The sequence below is a fragment of the Cricetulus griseus genome (genome assembly GCF_003668045.3).
Source record: "Cricetulus griseus strain 17A/GY chromosome 1 unlocalized genomic scaffold, alternate assembly CriGri-PICRH-1.0 chr1_0, whole genome shotgun sequence".
NCBI classification, from domain to species: domain Eukaryota; kingdom Metazoa; phylum Chordata; class Mammalia; order Rodentia; family Cricetidae; genus Cricetulus; species Cricetulus griseus.
The window spans coordinates 128830638-128848300 of NW_023276806.1; the positions used below are offsets into that span (position 1 = coordinate 128830638).

Consider the following 17663-nt stretch of genomic DNA (forward strand, 5'->3'; position numbering starts at 1 on the left):
TCCTTGGAATCTGTGAGAGTGACCCTGCAAAACTCCTAGCAATGGGGGATATGGAGCCTGAACTAGACATCTTCTATAACCAGACAAGACTCCCAACAGTGGGACTAGGACACCAACACAGCCACAAAACTTTCAACCTACAATCTGTCCTGCCTCTAAGATGTGCTGAGGTAATGGTGACACAGAACTTGTGGGAGTGGCCAAGCCATGACTGGTCCAACTTGTGGCCCACTGTATGACAGGGGACCCACACCTGACACTGCCTGGATGTCCAGGAACCAGAGATTAGAACAGAATCAAACACACCTGGGAGAGGGTGGATTCAATGAAATGATTGCTAATGATAGTTTGCTAAACTCACAGATCAGTGCCTAACCCAATAGTCATCAGAGAGGTGTCATCCAGCGATTGATGGGATCAGCTGCAGAGACCCACAGCCAAACACTAGGCAGAGTCAGGGGGACCCCATAGAAATGAGGGAGGATTTCATAGTGGTCAAGGACGTTATGAGAACATAGCCTACAGAATCAACTAAGCAAGGCTCACAAGACTCACAGAGATTGAAGTGACCTGTATGGGTCTGAGCTTGGTCTTCTGCATACGTGTTATGGTGGTTGGTGTAGCTGGGAAAGTAGATCTGGGGAGGGGGGGATATAAGGGAGGACTGGGAAGAGTGGAGGGAGGGAAGACTGTGGTCAGGATGAATGTATGAGAGAAGGATAAAAGAAAAAATAATTAAGTTTTTAAAAAAAAATAAGATTACACTGGAGGTTCCTGGAATTTCCTGGGACATCTCCATTTACTGCCAATCTCTCATTCCTATTCATAAATAGTGCCTGAACTATCTTCAAAGTATGAGTTTTTCAAATATAAAAAGTCAAAATGTATATGAATCATGGTTTATTACAGAAAATTAACAGAATAAATGCTTCCTACAAGGATGAATATGTCAGAGTTTGAAATCAGTGATTACTGTATTGTCTTCATATAAATGTAAATGTTTTCAGCACTCTACATTGTCTACTGCTCTAGGTGAAAATTGAGCTCAAATTATCATCTATTTACATGCATCCGTTATTTCATGTGTCATTTATTGGCTTTAAAACATATATTTAAAGTAGCAACATGATGCTTTTATATACATAAAAATGGGTAAAACAGTCAAGCAATTTAACCTACCTATAATCTTAAAGGAATCCCCTTTTTGTATCTAGTAAAATCACCTAGGATCTCATAAATGTTTCTGATAAGATACAATAACATAAACCAGCCAGATGGTACACCCGTGTAGCCCTAGCACTCTAGAAGACTGAAGTAGCAAGATCATGAGTTTACAGTTGCCCCAGGCCAAACAGCAAGAAGCCAGGCAGGTTCCACCACCCTTGAGACCCAAAATAAACACACAGAGACATATATTAATTATGAAACTGTTGGATGGAGGCATAGTTTCTTATTGGCTAGCTCTATCTTAATTATTAACACACTTCTATTAATCTATGTATTTCCACATGGTCTTGGCTTACTGGAGTATGAGTTGTGCATCTTTTCTTCCTGGGATCTACATGATGACTGTAGTCTGACTACACTTCCCAGAATTCTCCTCAACTGATAGCCCCGCCTATCCTTCTGGCCTGGCCACTAGCCAAACAGTGTTTTATTCATTAACCAATAAGAGGAACATATATACAGAAGAACATTCTCCATAACTCCATTGTATCAATATACCGAATTTTCTTTATTCATTCTTCTGTTGGGCACATCTATGTTGTTTCCAGTTTCTAGCTGTTATGAACACAGCAGCAATGAACATGACTGAGCAAGGGTCCTTATGGTAAAATGAGGCTTCCTTTGGGTATATATCCAAGAATGGTATAGGTAGACCAATTCCTATCTTTCTGAGGAATCACAATATTGATTTCTAAAGTGGCTGTACAGGTTTGTACTCCCACCACGAATAGACAAGCTAGGTGTAATAGTTTACATTTGTAATTCCAGTACTCAGGAAGTTAAGACAGGAGGATCAGACCTTCAAAGTTCTCTTCTACTACAAAGACAGTTGAGAACAAACTGAGGCACATGTGACCCTATCTCAAAAAATAAAGTCATAAATACAAAATTAAGTGACGAGCTAATAAAAAGGTATCACAGCATAGTGGATTACTAAATGTCTGTTTCCACTTACTAGATATTATGAACAGAGCAGCAATTAACATGAATGAGCAGATATCTCTATCACAGAATGGAGTTTGGGGAATATATGATGAAGAGAGGTATAACTGGATCATATGGAGGATTTATTTTTAACTTTGAGGAACATCCACACTGATTTCCATAATGGTGGAACCAGTCTGCATTCCCATCATCAGTGAATAAGTGTTCCATTTTCAACACACTCAAGCCAGAATTTCATGAAGCAACCCAGTCCTAGGAAGATAAACTATATGTTTTCTTCCATTTGTGGATGCTAGCCTTGAATCTTCAGATGTGCATGTTCCCTTTGGGATACCCTAGAGATAAGGATATTAATAAGGGGGATATCAAGAGAGGGGAAACATAATAAGGTGGTATAAAGGTATTAAAGGGAGCATAATGGTACAAGATGACCTTAATACAAAAGGGGAGGAAATGGGAAGGTAGATAAGGGAATATAGGGAAGGATAGCTAACACTAAAGTCATTCAGAGAAAGCCATATAGAAACATACTACTGTAGAACCTTCCTAAAATACACACATATATTACATACATTATGTGAAATTACTCTGCAATGGGGCAAAAGTGCCCCTACTAGATACCATGGGATAACAAATAAAAAGCCTAGTGCCAAGAATGTGTTACCCCTTTGCAGAATGTTGACAAGTGAGACCCCACAGATCCCCAAATATTACATGCTATTGCTCATGTTCTTGGTTACCCTCAAAAATGTGTTGGTAAGACCCTGTTGCTGAAGACATCACACATTTGACTTGTAACGAGGAATCAAGCTGCCAAACAGCTGGAAGCTTCATCTCTGCTAGTTAGACTTCATAGTACTGGAATGAGCTGTGTGCTCTACTAGAGGAGAAATGGAATCACCAGTCTTATCAAGCTATGAATTCAACAAGCTACAACAATGATATCTTGTCATCACATGCGCACTGGTGCAATGGTGGCACAAATGTCAAGGAAGTAACCAGCCACTTTCTGATTGGATTAAGCCAAACCTATACCTAGCACTGTTATCAAGACCAAAGGTCTTTGGGTAAACAGGTCATAGGCCATAGAGGTCAATCTAATACTATTATTCTACTAAATTGTTTTTCCAGAAGTTCTTTTTAATAAAGTTTTAATAAATGAATGAAAGAACATAGTGTTATACTGATTCTTAATGACTTGTTGTTATACTCCTAGATTAGTGCATCAGTCAATCCTCATTGCAAATGGATGGAAATTAAAACAGAGACCCACTGGTCTCCAGAGAGAGTGCCAGGATAGGCTCCAAAGCTACACAAAGAAACCCTGTCTTGAAAAAAAAAAAAAACAGAGACCCACAATTGATCAAAGTGTACATGATAAGAGGCGATGGAACGCTCAGCCCCAAACAAGACACCTGTATCATACCCCATTTTCTCAAGGCCAGACATTATTTTGGAAGTAGGCACAGAAGGATTATAAGAGCCTTAGATAGTGGATGACTACAAGAAAAGGGTGTTTCCTGGATTTATCCTGATAGTTGCATCTATAAATTCAAAGCAGTTGATACAGCCCAAGACTTACAAAGGCTCACACAGATAGAATTCCAACATGGAAAGATAGTTTCTTTTTTGCATTTTTTATTAAATTATTAATATTTTCACATGTAAGATAGTTTCTTTTAAGGGTTCAACTCTTAGTGGGTTTCCCACCCTCCAGGAAAAGCCATAAATCCAAGACTATATAGGCAGGCAAAATTGTACTTGATGGGTTTCAAAAAAAAGACACAAAGTTGGATGGGCATGGGAGGGGGAGGGTAAGGGGTGAATATGATTGAAATACACTAGACAAAATTCTCAAAGAACTAATAAAAATGAGACAAACTAAAAGTGTTTTAAAATATAAATGGTTGTTGAAAAGTACTTAGTATGCATTATAATACAACTCCATGGCCATTATTTTGATAATAGCTTATGCAACTAAGTGAATAAGGAAGTTATAACTGTAAATGCTGGAAATAATATTTCCACTTTTAAATTTTCATAGCCATTTACTTCAAAATATTAAAAGGAAGATGCTTCAAGCTTACCAATGTTTTTGTTTTTATACATTCTTTTTCTTGTGTGTATGTTTCTGGGGAATCTTTTATTCCAACTTTTTATTTGAATTAGAAACAGGATTGTTTTATATGACAATCCCAGGTCCCTTCTCCCTCCGTCCTCCCCTACCCCCTGCCCAGACTTATGTGTCATGTATCTTTTCTGCTCCCCCTGGATGGTGAGGCCTTCCATAGGGTGTCACCAGAGTCTTTCGTATCCTTTGGGATAGGGCCTAGGCCCAACCACATGTGTCTTGACTCAGGGAGTATTCCTCTATATGGAATGGGCTCCCAGAATCCACACCTATGCTAGGGATAAATACTGGGCTTCTACAGGAGGTCCCATAGATTTTTGAGGTTTCCTCACAGAAACCCATATTCCTGGGGTCTGGATCAGTCCCATGCTGGTATTCCAGCTATCAGACTGGGGAGCAGGAGTTCCCGGATGTTCAGGTCAGCTGTTTGTGTGGGTTTCACCAGCCTGGTCTGGACCTCTGTGCTCTTCACTGGTCCTTCTCTGCATCTGGGTTCCAGTTCAGTTCGGTGATTAGTTATGGGTGTCTGCTTCTACTTCCACCAGCTGCCGAAGGCATATAAGTCAGTCATCAATCTCATAATCAGGGGAGGGCATTTAAGGTAGCCTCTCCTCTGTTTCTGAGATAGTTAGCTGGTGTCATCTTTGTAGATCTCCAGACATTTCCCTAGTGCCTGATTTCTCTGGAAACCTAAAATGTCTCCCTCTATTATGATATCTCCATTCTTGTTATTGTGTATTCTTTCCCTGGCTCATACTTTCTGTTCCCTCATGTCCTCAGCAACCCTCTTCTTCTCCCCTTCTCATTCTCCTAGCTCCCTCCCCCCTCTTCCCACGTTCCCAATTTGCTCAGCTCAGCAGATCTTGAACCTCTCCCCTTTTCCAGGGAACCATGTATGTCTCTTTTAGGGACCTCCTTGTTTATTAGCTTCTGTGGCAGTATGGATTGTAGGCTGGTAATACTTACTCTATGTCTAAAATCCGCATATGAGTGAGTACATACCATGTTTGTCTTTTTGAGATTGGGTTACCTCACTCAGAATGGTTTCCTCTAGATCCATCCATTTTCCTGCAAATTTCAAGATTCCTTTTTTTTTCCCGCTGAGTAGTACTCCATTGTGTAAATGTACCACATTTTCTCTATCTATTCTTCAGTTGAGGGGCATCTAGGCTGCTTCCAGTTTCTAGCTATTACAAATAGTGCTGCTATGAACATCGTTGAACAGATGTCCTTGTTGTATGAATGTGCTTCTTTTGGGTATATGCCTAAGAGTAGGATTGCTGGATCTTGTGGTAGACTGATTCCCATTTTTCTGAGGAGTCGCCATACTGATTTCCAAAGTGGCTGTACAAGTTGGCACTCCCACCAGCAGTGGGAGTGCCAACATCCACATCCACATCCTCTCCAACATGAACTGTCATTGGTGCAAATAGAATACAAAATCATATCAGAGAAATCATCCACCATGATCAAGTAGGCTTCATCCCAGGAATGCAAGGATAGTTCAACATTCGAAAATCCATCAATGTAATCCACCATATAAACAGACTGAGGAAAAAAAACCACATGATCATCTCACTAGATGCCGAAAAAGCCTTTGACAAAATCCAACACCCCTTCGTAATAAAGTTCTTGGAGAAATGAGGGATAACAGGAACATACCTCAACATAACAAAAGCAATATACAGCAAGCCAACAGCCAACACCAATGTTTTTGTTTTATCACTGAGGGAAAATTTTTTGTAGGTACTTTTTTATTTTTGTTTAAATTACAAACAAGATTGTTTTACATGTCAATCACCATTCCTTCTCTCTCCCTTTCTTCCCTGGACCCACTAACACCCTACCTATCCAATACCAATTCTGCTCCCAGGGAGAGTGAGGCCTTCCATGGGGGGGGATCTTCAGAGTCTGTCATTTCCATTGGGATAGGGCCTACACCCATCTCTGTGTGTCTAGGTTGAGGGAGTATCCCTCTATAAAATGGGCTCCTAAAGTCAGTTCCTATGCTAAGGATAAGTACTGATCTACTACAAGAGGCCCCATAGATTCCCGAGGCCTCCTCACTGACACCCACATTCATGGGGTCTTGAACAGTTCCATGCTGGTTTCCAAGTGATCAGTCTGGGGGACAAGAGCTCCCCCTTGTTCAAGTCAGCTGTTTCTGTGGGTTTCACTAGAGTAGTCTTGACCCCTTTGCTCATCACTCCTCCTTCTCTGCAACTGGATTCCAGTTCAGTTCAGTTTTTAGCTGTGGGTATCTGCTTCTACTTCCATAAGCTGCTGGATGAAGGCTCTAGGATGGTATACAAGTTAGTCATCAATCTCATTATCAGGGGAGGGCATTTAAGGTAGCCTCTCCACTGTTGCTTAGATGGTTAGTTGGTGTCATCCTTGTAGATCTCTGGAAATTTCCCTAGTGCCTGATTTCGCTTTAAACCTATACTGGCTCCTTCTTTGATGGTATCTCTTATTTTGCTCTCCTCTATTCTTCCCCCTACACAACCTTCCTGCTCCCTTATGTCCTCCTCACCCCTCGTCTTCTTCCCTTCTCATTCTCCTAGCTCCTACTGAGGAAAAATTTAGTAGTTGCAATAGCTTTACAGGCTTTCACCTTTCCATCATGATAAGGAGAAAAACATAGAGATGCAGGCTGGTTCTTGACCATCTGAATTTTTTCTCATGTGTCTCAGTCTGTACCTGTTGCTATGACTGCATCTTTAGGTCTCTAAGGACACTGTCTCCACTGCAACATATTTCAGAACTGTTTGCTCAAGATCATTAGAGAGACTCATTAGTGATGTCTGAACATAGGTCACTGAGGACTCGGATATTTATTTAATTAGTTTCAAGTTTAGGAAATAAATCAAATGCCAATTGTAACAGTGAAAACCTATCCAAAGAAATCACCATGTCCATGCTTTTAAAAAAGATAACATTTGTGGTTATATTTTATTTTCAACCAAAAGAAATCTAGAATGTATGCCTAAGACAAAAGCAAACCAAAGTCCTAATTAGAGACTGAAGAGAAAAAATTTGGAGGGACTATAGGGCTAGGCCTTGCCATAGCATCAGAGAGAAAGCAGGGATAGGTACACTGAAACTAGAAATTTCCATATGAGCCTTTGCTGTTAGGTTCTCTTCATCAAAATACACTTTGGAACTCTTGCTAAAGAATCAGCTGAACCTACTATTAGCTCTCAGAAGAGTAAGGACAATGGCTACTTCATTCAACTTCATATTTGGTGATGATTTTGTCTGGTAAGCATATTCAATCTGGCATAAAGCTACTGTAAATCAACCAAAATCAACTGTTATTACTTGTATAAATTGTTACATACAAATGCACAGATAGTCCTGGGTTGTGTTTTAAGGGTGTTGTTTTCAGTGTGAATTTATAGATGGCCAGTGCTGTGGTTCACAACCTCATTCTCCTGTTTAAATAGAAAAGATGTATGCACTAAAAATCACCCAGTGTGATAATTTATCCTGATGTGAAAAATATTGTTTCTCCAAAATTTTTTGATAAAAAATATCTTTGGAAGATGTAATTATTTTTTTAAATGTTGCCTCTTAAAAGCTAGGATTGTTGCTTTAATGGAGTGAGTAAATGAAGGTTTATTTTGTAGTCAGTGCCATCACACAGCATAAGCAAGTTACCACAAACTAACTCCAGGAGTGGACACTTGGAGATACAGGTTGGCAACCCCAGAGAGGTTAAAAAGAATGCATTCCCTTTACTAAAATCATCCATAGTTCCCGGGAATGTCATGGATCTTCAAAAACCACTACTGGTTCTCCTTCCCATTGATGGTGAAAATCTGCCATATGACTAAGGGGGGATGTAGCCCTCGTCTCTTGAGGCAGTGACTACTTGAAGGGCAAAAACGGCAATTGTTCACACAACATGCTATTTCATTAGGGAAATGGAAGCAAAATTGCTTTCTCTTCTTAATAGTAACTCAAACACTGGAGATGGTCATTCAAATTTTAAAATACACTGCATTAAATGTGCTGCTGAGACAAAGTATCACCTGGGAATAACAATAAAGCAGCTAATATTTTAAATAAAAAATTAAGAAGTCCTTAACTCTTATTTTTTATATCATTAAAGTATCCATTGAAGAAACAAAAATGGAAAATATAAGGGAAAAATCTTTATCTGTAGGAAGTGGTAGTGAAAGCCTTAAATGGAAACTAAAATGCTGACTATTCAATGATGTGATTGTGAATGGAAACATGATAGGCCAGAACCTATATCAAACAAAACTGCCATAAATCTTAAAGAGGAAGAAAATCGGACATGGTGATACACACCATTAATCCCAGCGCTACAGACACAGAAGATGGTGATTTCTGTGAGTTCAAGGCCAACACAGTCTATATATAGTGAGTTCCAGGCCAGTCAAGCCTACATAATTAGACTCTGTGTAAACAAGGAAAATTTTATCTTGAAAAAAAAGGTATATCTAACAAATCATACTGTGGTGATTAGAGTGTTATTACTGTGGTATTGCCAAACTGTAAACTCAAGGAAAAATTATGTAAAGTTCTTTCACACATAGAAAACATCCTGGTACACAAGGGTTCTAAATAAACGAAGCCTTTGTTCTTGAGGGTTACATTTGGAAGAATTATGAAACTGTGCAAAAAGTGCAAACACACTTTTCAGACATTTTAACAGTCTTAGAAAAATAAAGAGAAATATAATAGCATACAGGAAATTGTTTTAAAGTTTAGCAAGCATTCATGTTGTTTTTAATGTAGGTGAAACTTTAAAATGCTAACAGTTAACAAAAGTACAGAGAGTTCCTAACTTTTAACACAAATGTAGTGTGGTAAGTTCAATAGACTTACATGCATTTATAGAGATGCAAAAATATTTGTTATATATCACCATGTAAATAGCATGTGAAAATTATATACTAAGGTATATAAGGTATGTGAATTCCTTGACTTCTGACCTGAATATATTACTGACAAATAGCTTAAGAAGGCTAAAAGATTGCCAGTAAGTAAGTTATGATGACAGCTAATGCTAGAAGGAGATGCCACTTAGCACTGTGAACACCATGGAAAATAGCAACGACTTTATTCACTAGTAACTCTCTTATTTCAAATATGAAAAGAAAATCTCAAAGTCAAATGTAGAAAAATACAAAATTTTAAAAATTATGTCAATGGCATGGGCTGAGTTAATGGCTTGGTCAGTAAAGGACTTGCTGTGAAAGCATCAGTGCCTGAGTACAGACTCCCAGCACTCCATAAACAGCTGGTGATGTGATACATGCCTGTAATCCATTGACAGATCCCTGGAGTTCACTCATCAGATAGCTTTGCCAAGTCAACAAGCCCCAGGTTCTGTGAAAGACCTTATCTCAGAAAATAAGATGGGAGCAATAGAAGATACCTGGTGTGGACCTCTGGCCTCCAAATACATGTGCACACAAATACATGGACACCTACAAATACACTGCAAATGTACATGTGCATATACCATACACACAAAAAAAGGTTTAAGTCAGTCACAAAACTATTTGAAGATGAAGTCAAAAAAGAATGTAATGCCCCTTTCAGTGTGTAAGTCAATGGTGTAGGTATCTATATACTGATAAACTATTTCTTCCACATTGATTACCAATCTAGAACTGTGTTTGTTTGGGTTGCTATCTTGGTTTTAATAAGCTTGATTCAATAAGCTTGCTTTCTCAGAGAAAGTGCCAAAGTAGAATAAAGGACACAGGAGCACAAATGAACAATGCAGACAATGACTTGTTAGGCAACTTTTAGTAAAGGGACATTCAAACTAATAATCAGAAATAAGTAGTTGTTCAGAGTCAGTACACAGAAAGTATGTGTGGTGTTTTAAATTTGTCTTTGAACGTGATGGTAATAATAAGTTGTTAGAATATTTTCCATACTAAAGGACATATGATTTGTTTTCTCAGCTTGGATAAAACATTTTCTATGTGTAGACAATTGTGTATCCTAGTAACAATGAGTATGAATTGCACACTAATGGAGAAATATATAAGTAATCATCAGAGATACTATGGAGCAATGTAGAAATTTCAACTTAAAACAGAAAACATACTTCACAAATGTGTGCTTATCATCACAGCAAAATACAAAATATGTTATAGTTAAAGCAATACAGCCTGTTCATGGAATCCAGATGAGTTGTTACATGTTTATATTTTATCAAGGACCAAATGGGCTAGAGAGATGGCTCAGTGGTTAAGAGCACTGGCTGAAGTTCCAGAGGTCCTGAGTTCAGTTCCCAGCAACCACATCATGGGTCACAATCCTCTGTAATCAAGGACCAAACATTCTAGGAAAGGCATGATTGCATTTGAATGTGCATCTTTCAAATACAGAAGAAATAGACATATGAAGATAAGAATCTTATTGCAACACCATAGGAAGATCCAGCTATACGTAGATTACAAACATAAAACTGAAGACTATGAGTGTCATAGCAGTTATTTAGTTTATCTTTAAAATTATATCACAAACTGTCAAACCAATTGACTAAAGTCAATTGTTGAATAGCTAAGCTCACAAGAATATCAACAGTATCAACTACCACTTGCAGAAGAAACTACAAGTGAATAAGTTTATTATAGCAGTTTTCTTCTACCTGGCATTGCTACTTTTCAAGTAAGACATCTCTAAATGTTACAATGTAGTCAGTGATGAAAAACAACACGATAACCACCTTCATTCTGTTGGGACTAACAGATGACCCTCAACTTCAGATTCCAATTTTTGTGCTTCTATTTTTTGCCTACATGTTGAGTATAACTGGGAATCTGGCAATCATATCACTCACTACATTGGATTCCCACCTTAAAACACCCATGTACTTTTTTCTACAAAATTTCTCCATATTAGAAATTGCATTTACATCTGCTTGTATCCCTAGATATTTGTACAACATAGCAACAGGAGACAGGTCAATTACCTACAATATTTGTGTCATTCAAGTGTTTTTCACCGATGTTTTTGGAGTAACTGAATTTTTTCTCCTGGCTGTTATGTCCTATGATCGCTATGTGGCCATCTGCAAACCCCTGCATTATGTAACCATCATGAGCAGCAAGGTGTGTCACAAGCTAGTTCTCTGCTGCTGGATTGCTGCCTTGCTGATCATACTCCCACCGCTTACTCTGTTCCTAAATTTGAGATTCTGTGACTCAAATGTTATTGATTGTTTCTTCTGCGATGCATCTCCCATCTTGAAGATTTCATGTTCAGACACTTGGCTCATAGAGCAGCTGGTGATTGTCTGTGCAGTGCTAACCTTCATCCTGACCCTCGTGTGTGTTGCTCTGTCCTACGTACAAGTCATCAAGACCATTCTAAGATTCCCCTCTGCCCAGCAAAGGAAAAAGGCCTTTTCCACTTGTTCTTCTCACATGATTGTAGTCTCAATCACCTATGGAAGCTGCATTTTCATTTACATCAAACCTTCAGCAAAGGAATCTGTGGCTATAAATAAAGGTGTGGCAGTTTTAATGACATCAATTGCACCCATGTTGAACCCATTCATTTACACTCTGAGAAATAAGCAAGTGAGACAAGCCTTCAGTGATTCCTTCAAAAAATTTGCCATGATCTCAGTGAAGAAAGGGAAAGATCAAATATAGAAATAAAATATTAATTAAGCATAAACCATTAAAGTGTGTATATGTTTGTCTCTTCTTGATTGGATCTCTATCTGGATGAACCTTCTCAATAACTTTTGAGAAAGAATCAGCAGAACAACTGTGAAAAGAAAATAGAGGAGATGAGTACTGGGATAGAGGCTTAAGTGAGAGTAGGGACTGGGAAGAGGAGATCTTGAGAGAAGGGTTAATAACAATTAATGTTGTGTAAAAAGCATTATGGAAACCCACTACTTAGTAAGCTGATTAAGAATATTTTAAAGGAGTTTGAACACATGTGCTCTAACTGGGAGGTTTATGCTGTTCCCAGGAGCTACAGGTTATGATATGAAAATTCCAGTGACAGGTATGGGATACCTCCCTATGTCTTTTTTATTAGGGAAACCCCAAACACCTCCAAAACAGTACAGGATATTGCCCCTGCTCTTGGTTATCCAACATAACTACATGATATAGCTTATTGTTGGAGACAGCATACAGTTTGGTTATAAGACATAGGATAAATCAACCTGGAACTGAGCTGGAAGCTTTGTCCCTGCTGGCTAGCTTTCATTGTACCATAAGATGCCATGCAGGGTGTTAGAGGGGAAAGATATCAATTTCTTAACCAATAGTGAGCCTTCCATGCTGAAACAATATTGTTATCCATGCATGATATACTGACGGATGCAATGTATGCTATGTATGCTACAGGGGTAACCAATCACTTTCTAATTGAATTTGAGACCCTCCCTACTGGAAGAAATTCATGCCTGGTAATGTACTTATGATCTGATTGTGGCTAAAGACATCATGGACCCTAGGTGGTGAACTGACTACTATCATTTCGCCAAGTAGACATGTTAAATGGGCTTCTAAATATTTGTGTTTATCCCCATAAGTAGTGCTATCTTCAAAACTGGCCAAAGTAGCTTCTTTTAGAAGGGTTAAAGACTCATAATTGGTGAAAAGTGTTGAGAGTAAGTGTTTGTGTAGTGATCATCCCTAAAGAAGACATTTATATTGACAATAAAGCTTCAGAGTCCACCCATAAGGTGGAAGTATGAACTGGGGTCCAGGAGCAGGAAACAATGAATTCAAAGCACAGGTGCATATGCCAGCAGTCAAGAAATCCACATCAACAGCAGGGTAGAGAGGCCACAATGAGCTCCAGGGACAGTCATGGAGTCCTCTGTTATTTCTTGACCTAAAATCCAAGTATCAGGAGATAGGTTGATATGAAGTCCTACCATTGCAGTGTTAGTTGTCTGTAACTTTATTGCATTGAGAGTTAATGTTATTATCCCAGTCTATCATGTCTGCTAATTTCTTGGACCTGGTTTCTCTAGTGTGATTTTAATATAGTGCTGTGCCCCTAAAGTCTCATAATCTACCCCCAATAAACTTATAGAATGGCTCCTTTTCTGTTTCCAAGAATAAATCATTCATCAATCTGTGCTGGATTGGTGGTATCTGGTACATAAACAGAGTTAAAAGCTATTTTAAAATTAGTCTCCTAGAGCAAGGCACAGCATGAAAAACTGCTTCATATACTATGGAGTGCAGGGAAGTGATAGCCTGATTTCATCATGGTTGCTATCCAGTTTTCCCAGCTCGATTTGTTGAAGAAGCTTCTGTTCTCCAACGGATATTTGCGGTAGGGTCCCACGAGCCTTTCCCCCACCCTATGGACAGGGACAGTCTTGTGCTGGCCCATTGAAAGTAAGTACTGGGAGCTCATGATTGCAATGATTGTATGGTTCCTACAGTGTGACATTTTACAGCCTTTCTCCTTTTCTAGTACATTCTTTTCACCCCCTATCAGCACTATGTCAGGAGTATTTTGGCAGTGTTAAATATGTTTACAAATATACATACATATATGTGCATGATCTAAGTTGTACCATTAACTATAAAACTAGCAGAAGTAATTAGCCCCCAAAATTGTGATTGTTCAGATATTTTCTTGCCATGATATCTGAATTTTCCTTTGTTTCAATTACAATTTTAAGATGAAAGTAAGCGAAGTCCTGATGGTGTGGAGATGTGGAACAAACGTAGGAAGGGCAGTGTGTGCTTCGGGTCTTCAGTGCTATGTGGGCTCGCACTCACTGCAGCTGCCGAGTCTCCCTCCCTCTGAGGACACTGTCCTCACTGCTACATTTTTTGGGATTCTTCCAAGTTCATTACACAAGGTCCCTTGTGGCTATTTTACTTCAGCTTTGACAAATAAAACAAACAATTGCCCTGTTGTCATACAAACCTTCTCACCTGTTCATGAGAATCAAATTATCTTCTCTTTCAAAACCAGAGGAAACTCTTAATATCAAAAAGAAAGAAGAAAAAGGGAAAGAACACCATATGATGTTCAAACCTGGAGCATTTTAAAGTAGGTAAAACCCCTAAAACATGTCCAGAGCACCATGTTGGAGGTGAGAATCTCAGCAGATAAAATCATTACAGTATCCTAAGGTGAGTGGAGATGTCTGAGAAATAGCCAGAAATTCCAAAACAAGTCTTTACTAGCAAGATCCACCCAGTGCAAGAAAACTGATGCTACTACCCAGTGAGAGCTATGATTGACACTCCAAAGAGTGAGTACAACTTCCTAGTTGCGCTTACCTTTCTTTATGAAAATTAGAAAAAATGTTTCAGAGAAGCACATTTGATATACATTTATCAATATTATTCATGTATGCACTATTATGAAATATTGGAAATGAATATTAAATGGGACTTTCCCCTTTTGTAGACATCATAAATTCAGTAACCCACCTTAGTCAGTTGCATAGTAAATGAGTGTTATCTAGATTGTTACTTTAGTAGTCTGGCATGAACCCACTTTCACTTCAAAGTGAAAATAGCATCTGCTCACATGAAAATCATCTCTAACTGTGACTGGATGGTTACCTAAAAGGTGATTCACTGGATGGCCTCTACAATTAACATTTTTTATTTATTTTTTATTAGTTCAAATTAGGAACAAGTTTGTTTCACATGTCCATCCCTTCTCCCTCTCCCTCCCCTCACCCTCACCTCTCCTACCCCACCCATACCTAACCCCCATCCCATCCACCCTCCACTCCCCAGGCAGGGTAGGGCCCTCAACAGGGTCTCTGCAAAGTCCACGTCATCATCCTGGGCTGGGGCTGGGCCCTTCCCCATGTGTCCAGGCCAAGAGTGCATCCCTTCACGTGGGATGGGCTCTCAAAGTCCCTTCTTACACCAGGGAAAAATACTAATCCACAACCAGGGGCCCCATAGAGTACAGAGGCCTCCTCATTGACATCCATGTTCAGGGGTCTGGATCAGTCTTGTACTGGCCTCCCAGACAGCATCTGGGGTCGATGTGTTCCCCCTTGTTCAGGCCTACAGTTAACATGTTTTTAATCCTCCAAATACATATAGGAAGAATAGCATGGCTCATTTCCAATATTTTTTTCAAATTTTGTCTCTTAATATTTTATAGAAGAGGAGAGTCTCCAGGACTGGAAGCAAAGACAGGTATTTTAGAACAAGGGATTCCATTCTGAGCAGCCAGAACCATGAGTCTACAAACTGAGCTAAATGCTAAAGAACAAAGAATAAAGACTTGGCAGGAGGCTGGGTGAGCTGCAGAGACAATCTTCCAGCACCTCCAGAATTTGGCTACTTTTTCCTGAAGTCCCTGGGAATGTCTTGGAACACCAGAAATCACAGGAACCTCCTCCCTCTATAATTCTGACTAGAGATTGGGGTTTTATTGAATGTTAGATATACTAAGTAGCTAACCTTGCTCCCAATTCTAAAGGAAGAAAACTTGGAAGTTCATTTTTACATTTTTGTTTTGGGTTGGTTGGTTGGTTTGGGTCTTTTATTCTGTTTTGTTTTATTTTTTTGAGACAGGATCTTTCTATATAGCCTTGGCTGTCCTGGAATTCCCTACGTAGACCAGGTTAGCCTCAGACTTAGACAGATTTACCTGCCTCTGCCTCCTAAACATTAGGATTAACAGCATGCATTACCATACTCAGTTGGCAAAAAAAATTAAACTGTTCACATTACAGCCTGCTTGAGACCTATAGTGAATGTTCTTTCTGCTCATTTATATAAGCAAATCTCAGATATTACACATACTGGCTCATGGTTTAAAATGTTTCAGATTTTAATGTAATTGATTGCTGAGAGAATGAACATGATGTCCTTAAACATGAATTTGTCACTGGAAGAATGACTGAAGAAGTAAAAATGGCAATAGGGAAAAGGTGGTATTATTGGATCATTTAGTTGGGGTGTTTCGGATTAAGCTAGGCAGGTGTCAGACATTGAAAGTATTTGTGAGATGTTTTAAAGTAAATAGCATATGACAAGTTACATAGTCAATTGTAAAAGTTCTATGTACAATACTTATATTTCTATATTATTTATAATATCTAGTTATATTTTCAGAAAGAAAATGTAGATGGGGCATAGAACATTAGCTGCTTTGTTATTTTATTTTACATTATTTTTCTATACCAGACCAAATTTTCAACTGCACAAATTATCCATATGGTAAGATAAATGGGAAGTATTATTCTTTCTTGTTGCTTTAAAATACATAAAAACAAAATAGTTGACTATACTTTAAAATTGTGTGTTAGCAGCCTGTAAGAGAAGACACTGAAGCACACTCCTCATCTGAGGACACTATATGTCAGGTTTAAAATATTTTTAATATGCAAAAAAATTACACTTGTGGGGGGGTTGTGAGCCAGATGACAACCTCAGGTGTCATTCTTACAATTCACATTTTTTTGGAGACAGGGTGTCTCACTAGTCTAGAACTTGTCAACTAGGCCAGATTATCCAGCCAGCAAGTCCCAGCAATCTGCCTGCCTCCACCTCCCCAGCACTAGGATTACAAGCATTCACCACCTAGCCTAGAATATTTTAATAATTTATTTAATTTTTTTATTTTATGTGCATTGGTGTGATGGTGTCAGATCCCCTGAAACTTGAGTTACTTAGGTCCTTTGGAAGAGCACCCAGTGCTCTTAACCACTGTGCCATCTCTCCAGCCCACATAGAATTTATTTTAACATCGGTTCTTAGGATTGAACATAGGCTCCTGTGTTTGCAAGCAAGTACTTTATGGACTACGCTGGAGAATTACAAACATCAGATTTCCTTGCCAAAGAGATTGTTCCTGACATTGTATGTCTGAAAATGAAATGATAAAATACAGGAGCACAATGAAGGAATTATAACCAGATGTATAATAACAGAAGAATCTACTGAGGAGACGCTTGTTCTATAGTGATAATAGAAAACCCTATAAATTCATAGGGCTGCCTGTGAAGATCCTTGGTAACATTTGCCACAAGACCGCCACTCACCTGCACCTTCATGTTCAATTCTGTGTCAATACTAGTTTTCTATAGTTGCATGGTAAACAGAAACTGTGATTAACTGTGGAAGGCATGCAAGTACTACCCCTGTGTCCTTTACAGTGGTTGATACCAATTTCAAGAGGCCATCAAAGGGTCATTTAATTAACAGCCATACAATAGCATCATTTTTTATGCTCTCAAACTAGAGGCATTTGGTTGGTATCATATTATTTGAGATCCCTTATATACACTGTAATGTAAAATTCTCAAAGCAATAATATTTAAAAAATAATTTGACACACTTTGGAGTCACATGCTGCCAAAACTTGAAGCTAACAGTACAGAAAAAAATGGTTTTCTCAT

General features: G+C 38.7%; 1 protein-coding gene across 1 annotated transcript; it reads left to right on the forward strand.

Annotated features, from left to right (window-relative positions):
* The first annotated feature begins 10998 nt into the window (after nt 1–10998).
* Nucleotides 10999–11952, forward strand: LOC100768575 (olfactory receptor 6C2-like). The gene has a single exon (XM_027391863.1). It carries the CDS (start codon nt 10999–11001, stop codon nt 11950–11952), a length of 954 nt encoding a protein of 317 aa, XP_027247664.1.
* Nucleotides 11953–17663: the final 5711 nt, after the last annotated feature.

Excerpts from the sequence above, each read along its gene's own strand:
- LOC100768575 (XM_027391863.1), top strand. The coding sequence starts at position 10,999 with ATGAAAAACAACACGATAACCACCTTCATTCTGTTGGGACTAACAGAT.